Here is a 12,177-nt window from a genome sequence, read left to right as displayed (position 1 = left end):
ACCAATCTTGATTGACCAGGGAAATGTGTAGTTGTCTCCACTCTGGCTGAAATGAATAATCTTAAATGATCTTTTCCACTATAGATAGCATTGCGTTTCCCTGATGATGGGCTGGTGTATGATTATCAGCTGGATGATGCTGGATTTTCCAATACAAGTCCTGAAGAGGAGGACATTGAGAAAAGGGTGGGTTCATTTCTAGGTCTCTGCTACCAAGCATTTCACTGAATTGAATAGAGCTCCTTGTATAAGCTCATAATATTTTTGTTCTAATGTGGAACACTGGAATAATTAGTAATGCGAACAAATAATTAAATTACTAGACTGATAACCTGGGGATGCAACCAACTTTGCAACAGAGAAATCAGGGAACAGAGTAAATTAGATACAGAAGTTCAATGATTTAATAAAACAGCTTTAAGTTTATAAAAATGAATCTAATAACACATACAGGGAAGAAAATATTCCACCTTATCTGTTCTGGATCTCCACTCCAAGTATTAATTGCTCTCTGGAGCCTAGTAACCCATTCATTTGTATTAAAAAATTTCAACATTGATTCCTAATGAGCATGAAACCAGATAAACCACCTGGCCTTGACATTAGATTTAGACAGGCAAAAGTGACTCCCAGTCCAAAAACTCTTGGAAAACTAGATGTGCCTTTTACCATGGACAGAACAGCCCACCAGAGGTGTCAGCACAGTGATTATTCTGCTGGAGGAAGTGAACCTAGGAGTCCTCAATATTAACTCCAAACCCAAAATCAATTCAAAACAGGCTGGGGAACACCTAGCATTTTCCTAAACTGATAAATCACATAGAAGAAGCAGTATGTATAGAAATGGCACAAAACATACATTGAAGAGGTCAGCAAGAGGTCATAGCACTACCACAGATTGATCTGAGTAAGTTCTGAAAGCAAATGCCACACTTGATCGGTATCAGGTCCCAATGGAACTTAGATGAGGGTCAAATCAATATAACATAGTCATTATCAACCTAACTACTCCAAATACATGCACATGACAGTAATGGTAGGAATGCACAACTATATCCTCACCCTGGAATCCCACCTTCAACAGAGGACACCTTGTTCTTAATGGTATACAACACAGCTAGCAGCGCAAAACTGGCCAAAAATGCTGGTCATCATTATCTATAGAAATTCATTTCACTAAAATCTGTAGTTTCATGGAGAAGTGCAGAAGGACATATTGTGACCTGCACCAAGGATATCCTAGACTCATAGAGTTAAAATACATGATAAACAGCAAGAACTTCATGCAATCCGGAGCTGCTGAAATCCGGAGGTTTGATTGTTGGGGTTTTTTGTATTGCTATATTTACGCTCTATTCTTGGTTGGTGCGGCTGTAACGAAACCAAATTTCCCTTGGGATTAATAAAATATATCTATCTATCATCTATCTATCAATTGTGCCAAAGCAAAGCTCTGTAATCCTACCTTATCAATTTATGAATAGAGTCATGGAACACTACAGCACAAAAACATGCCCTTTGGCCCATCTGGTCCATGACAAACTATTAATCTGCCTAGTCCCATCAACCTGCACCCAGACCGTTGCCCTCCATATCCCTCCCATCCATGCACCTAACAAAATTTTTCTTAAATGTTAAAATCAAACTGCATCCACCAATTCGGCTGGCAGCTTGTTCCACACTCTCATCACCCTCTAAGTGAAGAAGTTCTCTCTAATGTTCCTCTTAAACATTTCAGCTTTCACCCTTAACCCATGACCTTGGTTCTAGTTTCACCCAACTTCAGTGGAGAAAACACTGGTTACATCTACCGATCTATACCCCTCATAATTTTGTACACCTCTGTCATATCTCCCCTCATTTTCCAACACTCAAGGGAATAAAGCCCAAGCCTGTTCAACCTTTCCCTGTCCAAATATTGAAACATCTGGTCCCTTCGAATACCTTCCAATAACACAGCTATTGCTGATGTCAAACTCACTGGCCTATAATTTCCTGTCTTATTCTTAGAGCCTTTTTTAAACAATGGAACAACATGAGCTATCCTCCAATCCTCCAGCACCTCGCTTGTTGCCAAGGACATTTTAAATATTTGTGCTAGGGTATCTGCACTAGCACAAGATCCAAGGAAGCAGCCCTGGGGATTTATCCACCCTAATTTGCCTCTAGACAGCAAAGACTCCATCCTCCTCTGGGGGAGGGGTGTCCATGACCTCACTGCTCCGCTGCCTCACTTCTATAGACTCTGTGTCTGCCTCATGAGGAAATACAGATGAAAAAAAACCTTTTAAGGTCTTCCCCATCTCTTTTTATTCCATGCAACAATGACCATTGTGCTCTTCAAGACGACCAATCTTGTCCTAAGCTATCCTTTTGCTGTTATTATATCTGTAGAGGCCCTTACTATTCTCCTTTGCCTTGCGTGCAACAGTAACTTCATGCCTCCTTTTAGTCCTCCTGATTTCCTTCTCAAGTGTTCTCTTGCATTTCTTATACCCCTCAAGTACCTCATTTGTTCCTTCCTACCTATATCTGCTATGCACCTCCTTCTTAACTAGGGCCTCAATATCCCTCGAAGACCAAGATTCCCCAAATCTGCTATCCTTGCCTTTTATTCTGACAGGACCATACCAATTCTGTGCTCTCAAAACTTCACTTCTGAAGGTCTCCCACCTACTGAACACATCTTTGCCAGAAAGCAACCTGTCCCAATCCACACTTGCCAGATCCTTTCTGATACCATCAAAATTGGCCTTTCTTCAATTCAGAATCTCAACTTGAGGACCAGACCCATCCTTCTCCCTAATTATCTTGAAGGTAACAGCATTATGCAAATTTTGGTCATCAGCCCAGTCTCATTTCTTAATAGACTATCCAGTATTGCACTCCCTCTAGATGGGACCTCTGTGTATTGATTAAGGAAACGTATCTGAATAATTTGACAAACTTTTACAGCCTTTTTATATTGTGAGAGTCGTAGCCAATTAAACAGCTAACAGGAAGAGGAGACTCCAATAATATCCCTATCTACATCAACAGTAGATCCGGAATGTGAATGGCAAAATAAGATTATTGCCATGTTCCGCCTAAATCATCAAATAGTTTACCCTTCTCAATTTCTTTCTGAATCCCCACCATTGCAGAAATCAGTCATTAGAAAATTCAATTAATTCCACATTATGTTGTGACAAATGCTCTTATATGTTTGTACTATAAACTCTGGGACCACACAACACCCAGCTATAGTACTAAAGAAGACACTACAAGCACCAGTGATGCCTGTAGACAATCTTGTTGTAAAGTTACAACATTGGCATCTCAACAACAATTTTGAAAATTGCTGAAGGATCTCAGCCCAAAACCTCGACTGTATTCTTTTCAATACATGCTGCCTGGCCTGCTGAATTCCTGTAGTATGTTCTGTGTGTTGCTTGAAAATTAAGTATGTCTTTTCTACAGAAAGTTGAATAGATCCAATACACCAATTTCCTTTCAATCATTCTACCATCTGTCTTCAGTAAAATGAGAATTTAACCAAATATCCATGATATTGAATAGTTACACCCCTTGATTGTCTTATCATTAACATTCTAGTTATCACAATGGATGAGAAATTCAGCTGCACTAGCCATGTGAATATTGTGACTATCAGACCAGGTCAGAAGCTGGAAAACCAATGTCACTCACCTCTTGACTCTTCAAAGCCTTTTCCACAATTTAAAAAGCAATCAGGGGCATGATAGACTAGCTCAATTTATCTGAATGAGTACCTTCAAGAAACACCTTCCAAGAGCATTCAAGAAGCTTGACGTCATGCAGGACAATGTAGCCCAAATGATTGACATCTCTCATCTACCTTGTGAAGATGGCTGTGTGGTCAGATTTTGTTCTGACTCATTCTATAAGTTTGCAGCTGAAACTACCATAGTGGGCTGGATCTCAAATAATGATGAGTCAGAGTACAGAAGGAGATAGAGATTTTAGTAACATGGTGTCATGAAAACAACCTTTTCCTTAATATCAGCAAAACAAAGCAGCTGATCTTTGACTTTAAGAAGGAAGACAGTGCACATGTTCATGTCTTCATCAACAGTGCTCAGGTTGAGAGCTTCAAGTTCCTAGGAGTGAACCCTGTCTTGATCCAACCACATTGATGCCATGGCTAAGAAAGCTCACCAATGCCTCTGCTTCCTCAGGTGGCTAAAGAAATTTGGCATGTCCCTATCAACTTTTACCAGTTTTTATTAATGCACCATATAATGTATTTTATCTGGATGGATCACTGCTTTGTATGGCAACCGGTCTGCCCATGACCGTAAGAAACTGCAGAGAGTTGTGGACACAGCTCAGCACGTCACGTCACCTCACCTCACCTCGCCTCCATGGACTCTGTCTATACTTATCACTGCCTCAATAAAGCAGACAGTGTAATCAAAGACCCCAACCATCCCATTTATTTGTTATTCTCCCCTCTCCCAACAAGCAGAAGATACAAAAGCCTAAAAGAACATACCACCAGGTTCAAGGTGCTGTTATTAGTGCTACCTGAATGCACTGTGTAATTAATGAATTGATTCTATATGGATAGTGTGCAAAACAAGCTTTTCACTGCATCTCATTACACATGATAATAACAAACCAATTCCAATTCCAATTCTAATCTCTTTCACTGCTGCCACACCATTCAGAAAATTCATGACAGTATTCACCGACGCTATTTTGACAGTATCTTCCAACATTTGACCGGGTGCAAGTGAGTGCCAATACTCTTAGGTTTGCCACGTAGCCACACAGCATTATGATTTGGAAATATAGGGCTATATCTCCGTTGTTGCTCAGTCTAAGTCACAAAACTTCCTTCCCAGCAGCATTGTTAGAATATTTTCACCATAAGCACTACAGCATTTCAAGAAATTGTGAACTACACCTTCAAAAAAGTCATTGGAGATCAGCAATAAATGCTGGCTTGCCAATGAAAGATCCCATGACTGATAAAAACAAAACTTTCACCATCTCCTCAATGTATGTTATTTTCATTACCAACATTTTTATTGAAAAATTCATAATAGGTGTTTATTGCATTTATCATTTACGTACAAAAACTTGCTGTCATAAAAAGACAGGAAGTTTCCAAGAGATTAGAAATCTGTTCTTAGGAGTGTGCACTAAATGCACAGTGTAATACAAATAGCATTGACAACAATGGAACAAAAGACGCTACCATATCAGGATTTTGTGCCAGGGATAGAATAAATTTTTCCCTTAAGCTTTCATGTATCATTTCTACAAGCCTCACAAACATCAGGTTTCTTGCCTCTCTAGTACTGTTGACTATTTCTGTGACAAGTTCCATTATGTGACAATCAAGAATGAAAATCTGAACATTCCATTATTAATATTGGCCACTGTATTGGAATTGTTCCTCTCCTGTCAATCAGTAAAGCAATCAAAGTTTTAAGCCAAATTAAAGGATAAAACCCAGCAAAACAGGTAGGTTAGTTAGTGCATTCTCCCTTCTTTATCTGAACCTATTCATATTAATGCCCAAAGCTACTTGCAAGTGTATTACTATGTGGATGTCAGTTTTTATAGATAGCTTACTTTTCAATTAATGTGCCTCATTAGAACATACAGTACATATTTAATGAATTTGTGATTTTGGCTTTGGTATCACTTAATTACCCTGGTTTATGTAACAGGTACAGTGGGTCCATTGGATTACCTCTGCACCTGAAGTAGAAATTACACCAGAAACCAATTATTCTGACATTATTATTCCAACCCAGGACACCATACGCATGTCGCATTTGTTATCGATGCTTCTAATCAACAAGAAATCGGTAAGTTACTCTTATCAGTTTAATGGGGAGTGGAGTCCTTCAGATGAATTGCACCAATGAATCTTGAAATCAATCTAGCAAAGAAGTACAAGTGGCCCTATTGCAGAAATAAGGTTATTTAGGAAATAGTGGACATTTTAGGTTGAGACCCTTTATCTGGGCTGAAAGATATAGGGGAGCTATGCAGTATAAACGGGTGGCAGGGTGGAGATTCATCACCCTTGGGCAAGATGTAGCACCTGTTTAGCCCCTTCCCCCCAAAAAAAATCAGGGTCATGTGAAGTCTTGGTTATACGACCACCGATACCAGGCAGACAATCTCTGAAGAGTATAGATGATGGCTGGGAACATACATCTTGTAAAGACACTGCCCAGAAGAAGGCAATGGCAAACCACTTCTGTAGAAAAAATTGCCAAGGACAATCACAGTCAAAGACTGGGATTACCCACATCATACAATACAGTACATGATGATGATGATCCGGTATAAAAAGGTGGAGCTAGCAAGTGATAGGTAGATCCAAGGAGAAGGAGTAAATCAAACACATTGACTTTAGTGATGCACAAATTAATCAGAACACTGTTGAAGAACTGAAGAGAACATAGTCTGTGGTAAGTTTTCTTGGCTAAACTCGTTCAATTCTTGGAAAAGATAACAAAGAACGAAAGAATAGACGGGGTACTATTGTGGATTTAGTACACAGGTTTCCAAATAAATAAAATGAAAGCATCTTGAGGCATTGGAAATCTGAAAGAATGGACATCTACTTGTTTTCAAGACAGAAAGGATAGAAATTTGTGTGACACAATTATAGTTTGGCCATTTCAGAGTTTGGAGTTCCATTCCAGCACCATTTTGTAAGGTGTCTGTGTAGGTTCTCCTTGTGGAATGGGTTTTCCCCAAGTGCTTCAGTTTCTCCACAGTCCAAAGACATACCAGATAGGTTAATTAATCATTGTAAATTGTCCCATTATTAGGTAGGGGTTATTCAGGGTTGTGGGGTTGCTGGAGCAGTGTGATGCAAAGGGCTGGAAGGACTTGCTCCATGCTGTATCACTAAATAAATAAATTCACTGTAGGACAAAGTGGAATATGGGAATCCACAAGAATTAGTGAGAGGACTATTGCTTCTCACAATTTTTGTTAACAATTTAGACCAGAATTTAAAATATATATTCCAAATGTATGATAGCAATAAACTTATTCCACCAATTAAATACAAAATGACTCATATATAACTTAACTAAATCTGCCCACTTTGGTCTGTAACTTTTAAAACCCAAGTATAATGGAAACCTAACAATTTTACATTTTCATTTAACTTTACCTAAAAATATAGAAGGTATGAATGTACCGGTGAACTTACAAAATTGGTTAATTTGTCTTGTTTAAATTGAAGGAGTTTCTACAAGTGATAGCATTTTCTGTACCATCTTCCATTACAAGAAAGAAGCCTAGAAAAGTAATCAGTATATGTTTTTGCTGGGATCTTATTTCTTACATTAAAAACATTATGCTTTTCTATACTAATACTTTTGATTTTTGTTATTAATATTCTCAAACATTAATCTTGAAGTTTGTTATTTTCTTTCATCCCCATAAGGTGCTATGCATTGGACCAACAGGAACTGGAAAGACCATTGTCATCTCTGACAAACTTCTTAAAAAAATGCATCCCGATTACATTTCCCATTTTCTGATATTTTCAGCTCGTACCTCGGCTAATCAAACACAGGATTTTATTGACAGCAAACTTGATAAGAGGTAAGTTTGTGGATAATATACTGTAGAATTTAAAGAATTCAGCAATTCACATCAGCTGAGTAAAACATCAAGCATGTTTTAGCTTCTAAAATGATGGCAATTTTAGTCAAGTTTTCCATTAGCTCTGACCACCACCTTCTTCATGTTACAGAGGAAGAATTCACTGCTCTTGGATAATCATGTATCTGATGCAAATATTATATTTCATACCGCAATGTCTGCCTAATTGTATGTATTGGAATATATAGTATATGGTTATGAAATAATTCTAGTGCACGTTTTCTAATAATAATCATAATTTTTTTTGTTTTTTTTCTATTTTTCCTTAGCTTCTGAAAGTGCATGGTTTATGATAATATGTAGTTTACGAAACTACAACTATTGGAAACAATATTAATTTGATATTGCCTATGAGCACACACTCACATGTTTTCTGCAGCTCATGCCAAATTTAATCACACCAGCAGGCTGGAAAACATTGTTTAATATGCTACTACCAACCTTGATGGGATCAATCAACATTATTTTCCTCCTTAGCAGATAATATACTCTGATGCCAACACGTTTATGTGCAGTAGATGCTAATTCATTGCCAATGCATTAACCAGATTACCTGAGCCACCTGTACAAAGGGGACATTGAAATTGTCAAGGATAAATGATCATCTTCTTAAAATCAATGTGACTGTAAACTGGAGACAATTACTAACTAAGGTGGGAAAAGTCAAGCCAATGCCTGAAATAGCCATTGGGTTTAATGAAGAGATCAAAGAAGATTGCATCTTTACACCTCAATTTGGATAATTTCATGTTGTATCTTGAAGGCAGTCTGCAGACTATGTTGACTATGTTTAGCTGACTATGTTGTGTAATAGCTTAATGTTCCTTAGCAGCCCAATTCTTTTCAATGTAGTTTCAAACAAGCACATGAAGTAGCAGCTAGTGCTTCATTCACACAGGGGTCCTGGATGGAATTGGAATTGGCTTAATATTGTCATGTGTATGAAGTGGAGTGAAAAGCTTGTATTCCACTGTTCATAAAGATCTACTCATTACACGGTGTATCGAGATAGTGCAAATATTAAACAATAACAATGCAGAATAAAGTGCAACAGCTACAGAGAAAGTACAGTGCAGCTAGACAATAATAAATCAGCCATGAATGGCAGAGCAGACTAGATGGGCTGAATGGCCTAATTTGCTCTTATGTCTTGTGATCTTACCGTATAATAATGTGCAAGATCATAACAAGGTAGATTGTGAAGTCGAGAGTTCATCTTATTGTATTAGGAACCATTCAAAAGTCTTATAAGAGCAGAGTGGAAGCTGGCCTTGATCCTGTTGGTACATGCTTTCAATCCTTTGTATCACTGCTTAATGGAAGAGGGGAGAAGAGAAAATGTTCGGGGTGGGTAGAGTCCTTGATTATGCTAGGTGCTTTACTGAAGCAGTGGTAAGTATTGACAGAATTCATGATGAGGAGGCTGATTCCTATACCAGCACAGAAGGTGGTGATCTTCTGATGCAGATTATTTGCATGCATACTGATACCATATGCATTATGGTGTCCAATTTATCCTATAGAGTGCAGAAGGGTTGAATTTCCCCAAGGCTGAGTTCTACATCATTCCTTTTGCATTGCTTCCAACGATCAAAAGCTTTTCATGCCTTTGATAGATGGAGGCAATGCAAAAGAAACATTAATATGCTTACCATTTTCCTTACAGTAAAAGTTAAACTAGTTTTACCAGCTGTAATGTTTCTTTAGGTCCTCTTTTAAGATATTGATTTTCCTCATCACTCAAGACTTTTTTTTCTCAGGCGCAAAGGTGTGTTTGGACCTCCTCTTGGGAAGTATTTTATATTTTTCATTGATGACCTGAATATGCCAGCTCTCGAGATATATGGAGCCCAGCCTCCCATTGAAATATTGCGGCAATGGATGGATCATAAAGGCTGGTATGACAGAAAACAGATCGGTATGTGTTGACCTTTCTGATTTTGTTCTGATATGCATTTATCTACTGCAAAGCTATTAGTAACTATGAAACTATAAGACCCAGTTAATTTCCGAAATAAATCACACCATCCTTATTCATTTGGCCTTATTAACTCCGAACAACCCTTGATATATTTCAGCAAAGTAAATCACACTTGTGGTTGGATAATAAATTTTAGACAAGACAATAACTTCTGTATTCCATGAGAAAAAGAAATCTCACTAGCCTTGATCTTTCACCTTCTCACCCCAAAACCAGCAATTTCCCAGAAATTAAAACAAATATGCATGGTCTGGCTGCCAGTGCAAGAAGAGTAGCAGAAAATGTCATCAGTGTAACATTCAAATACTAAGGAAAATAATTGAGTTTGTACAGCATTATTATGTCAAACTACATTTTTCACTCTTTGGTTTCAGTTTCATGGTACAAATTTTCAGAAATTGCTGAAGAAATTCATGGTGTATCTTGAAATAGAGGGACTTTCAAATCAGAAAATGAGAGAGAAGTCAGGTAGTAAGGCCACAAACTTTAACATCGCTTTTTCTTAAGATTTCCAAAGAGATGTATTTTCACCCTGTTTTTCCGTGTCAGCATCTGTGATAGGTGAGTGAGTCTGAAATAGGGTTGTAGTCTGCCAACTAAACCCAAGTGCTCTGGGCGTATGGGTATGCCTGGAAATATGGCTATAATAAATATATTATACCCAAGAGCTGAACACTACACAAATCAAAGATTACTAGGAGGAGGAGGTGTTCAACTGCATTCCAACAGGTAGAGTTGGAATTCATAACAATAAGAAGTAAGTGAACTGAAAAATAAAATATGGTACAGAGTCGAGGAATAGAAGATGATGCAAAGGTAAAATTAAATGAACTGGGATGAAGTTTATTTGAAGCACAATCTAGCATAGGCATGAATGGTCTATTTCTGTTCTGCAATGCTTTATGGTTTTAACATTTGTTTTCAGCCCTCCTTTCCAAGCTGCCAGAAACTAGGGTGACCTTCTAGCATATGGGTGTGTTGAAGGTTGATGCGCAGTCAGTGCTGCAAGTTTGGATTGCAGAAATGAGCTTTTCCTTTATGGCACATACAGTTCTCAGCCAACAAGGAAACTCTTCAATGGATTTTAATAAACCAGGAAGCTGCTGAGGGTATACCAAATGCCTGGTAATTAAACAGTGATATATGTCTAATGCATAGGACCCAATTTATAGGTGTTACTGAGTCATGCAAATGCCTCAGCCACCAAAATAGAACCCTAGTTAAAGGCGAAGTGGGTAGAGACATTTTGAGAACAAAGCCTTTTGGAAAATGATTTTAAGTGTGCTTTCCCTCTTCCTCCAGCTCAGATGAGTTAAATTTGTCCCCTTGGGGTTAATGGGAGTATTGGCAAAATGATGTTTGAAACACTGCTGAAAATAAGCAAGATCTAAGGATTCCCATGAAAACTATCTGAATGGAGTGGAAGGTGTAATATCTAATCAAATATTCACTTGTCAGACCTCAAACTGGTAGGAATGTAATACGAGTCATTTAGCTTTGTTCATAGTTTACACGTGCCCTATTTTGCAGGAAAATTTAAGCAACTTATGGATATCAACTTTGTGTGCGCTATGGGTCCACCAGGAGGAGGGCGAAACCCGATTACTGCACGATTCTCCCGTCATTTCAATTATCTGTCCTTTGTTGAAATGAATGACAGCAGCAAACTGAAGATATTCTCCACAATCTTGAATAGTTGGTTGGGTGAGTTCTTCAGATAGAAATGATTTTTATTTAATATTCAATGAAAATATAGGACATGAAGTGAAGTTTTGGAGATGAGAAGCTGAAAGTGAAAGACCTTGTGAGGGAACAATGAAATGTAAAAAGTGGAATTTCAGCATCTTACACGGTGGAAGGAGGCCATTCTTTCTATTGTGCCTGTCTTAGCTCTTTGAAGGACCTCGCAATCAACTCTACACTTGGAATAACCTCCTCCTTCTCCCTCATAATATCCAGTTCCCTTTTGAAGGTCATTATTGAACCTGCTTCCTCAATTCAGTCTGGATTAAAAAATCCAACCATGTAATATCGTTTTCCCAAAAAAATTCATAATCTGAAAATAAACCAAATTATATTTTGATCTAAAATGTTGTAGATTATATTAATATGTATAAATGATACCAATGGGGTACACCTAATAATATTTGAGATTGTACAAGAAAATTTGCACACTTGACAGTTGAGGCAAACAAGCCATAATATTAAAAAATGTAAATCACCCACTTTTTGTAGATCAAGCAGAGTTGTCACGCACTCCTAAAATATCAGTAGGGTAAAAGAGCACAGGAAGCTAAAGATGTAAGTAAACAAATTTTTAAAAGCAGCATCATTTGTCAGCAAAAAAGTTAAATATCTTACCAAACCCTGATATAAATTTTTAATTAAATTCAAAAGTATCAAAGTTAATTAAAACTTAGTACTGTTCACATTTCTGTTCTACTTATCACAAAATGGATATGGACACTGTGAAAAACAGATTAACAAGAACGGAACTGAGTGATTCTAGTCTTTGCTAAAGATTAAACTGA

At 37.7% G+C, this 12,177-nt stretch overlaps 1 protein-coding gene across 1 annotated transcript in view; it reads left to right on the top strand.

Annotated features, from left to right (window-relative positions):
- dnah1 (dynein, axonemal, heavy chain 1) overlaps positions 1-12,177 on the top strand; it is a 393,587-nt gene that overhangs the window by 245,037 nt on the left and 136,373 nt on the right. The window contains exons 41-45 of the mRNA XM_063068377.1: positions 85-186; positions 5,700-5,840; positions 7,445-7,605; positions 9,426-9,583; positions 11,177-11,350. Coding sequence (XP_062924447.1) covers positions 85-186; positions 5,700-5,840; positions 7,445-7,605; positions 9,426-9,583; positions 11,177-11,350 — 736 coding nt within the window. The remainder of the gene's footprint in view (positions 1-84; positions 187-5,699; positions 5,841-7,444; positions 7,606-9,425; positions 9,584-11,176; positions 11,351-12,177) is intronic.

Source organism: Mobula hypostoma, chromosome 15 (assembly GCF_963921235.1).
Source record: "Mobula hypostoma chromosome 15, sMobHyp1.1, whole genome shotgun sequence".
NCBI classification, from domain to species: Eukaryota; Metazoa; Chordata; class Chondrichthyes; order Myliobatiformes; family Myliobatidae; genus Mobula; species Mobula hypostoma.
This window is presented reverse-complemented; position numbering and strand designations above follow the sequence as displayed.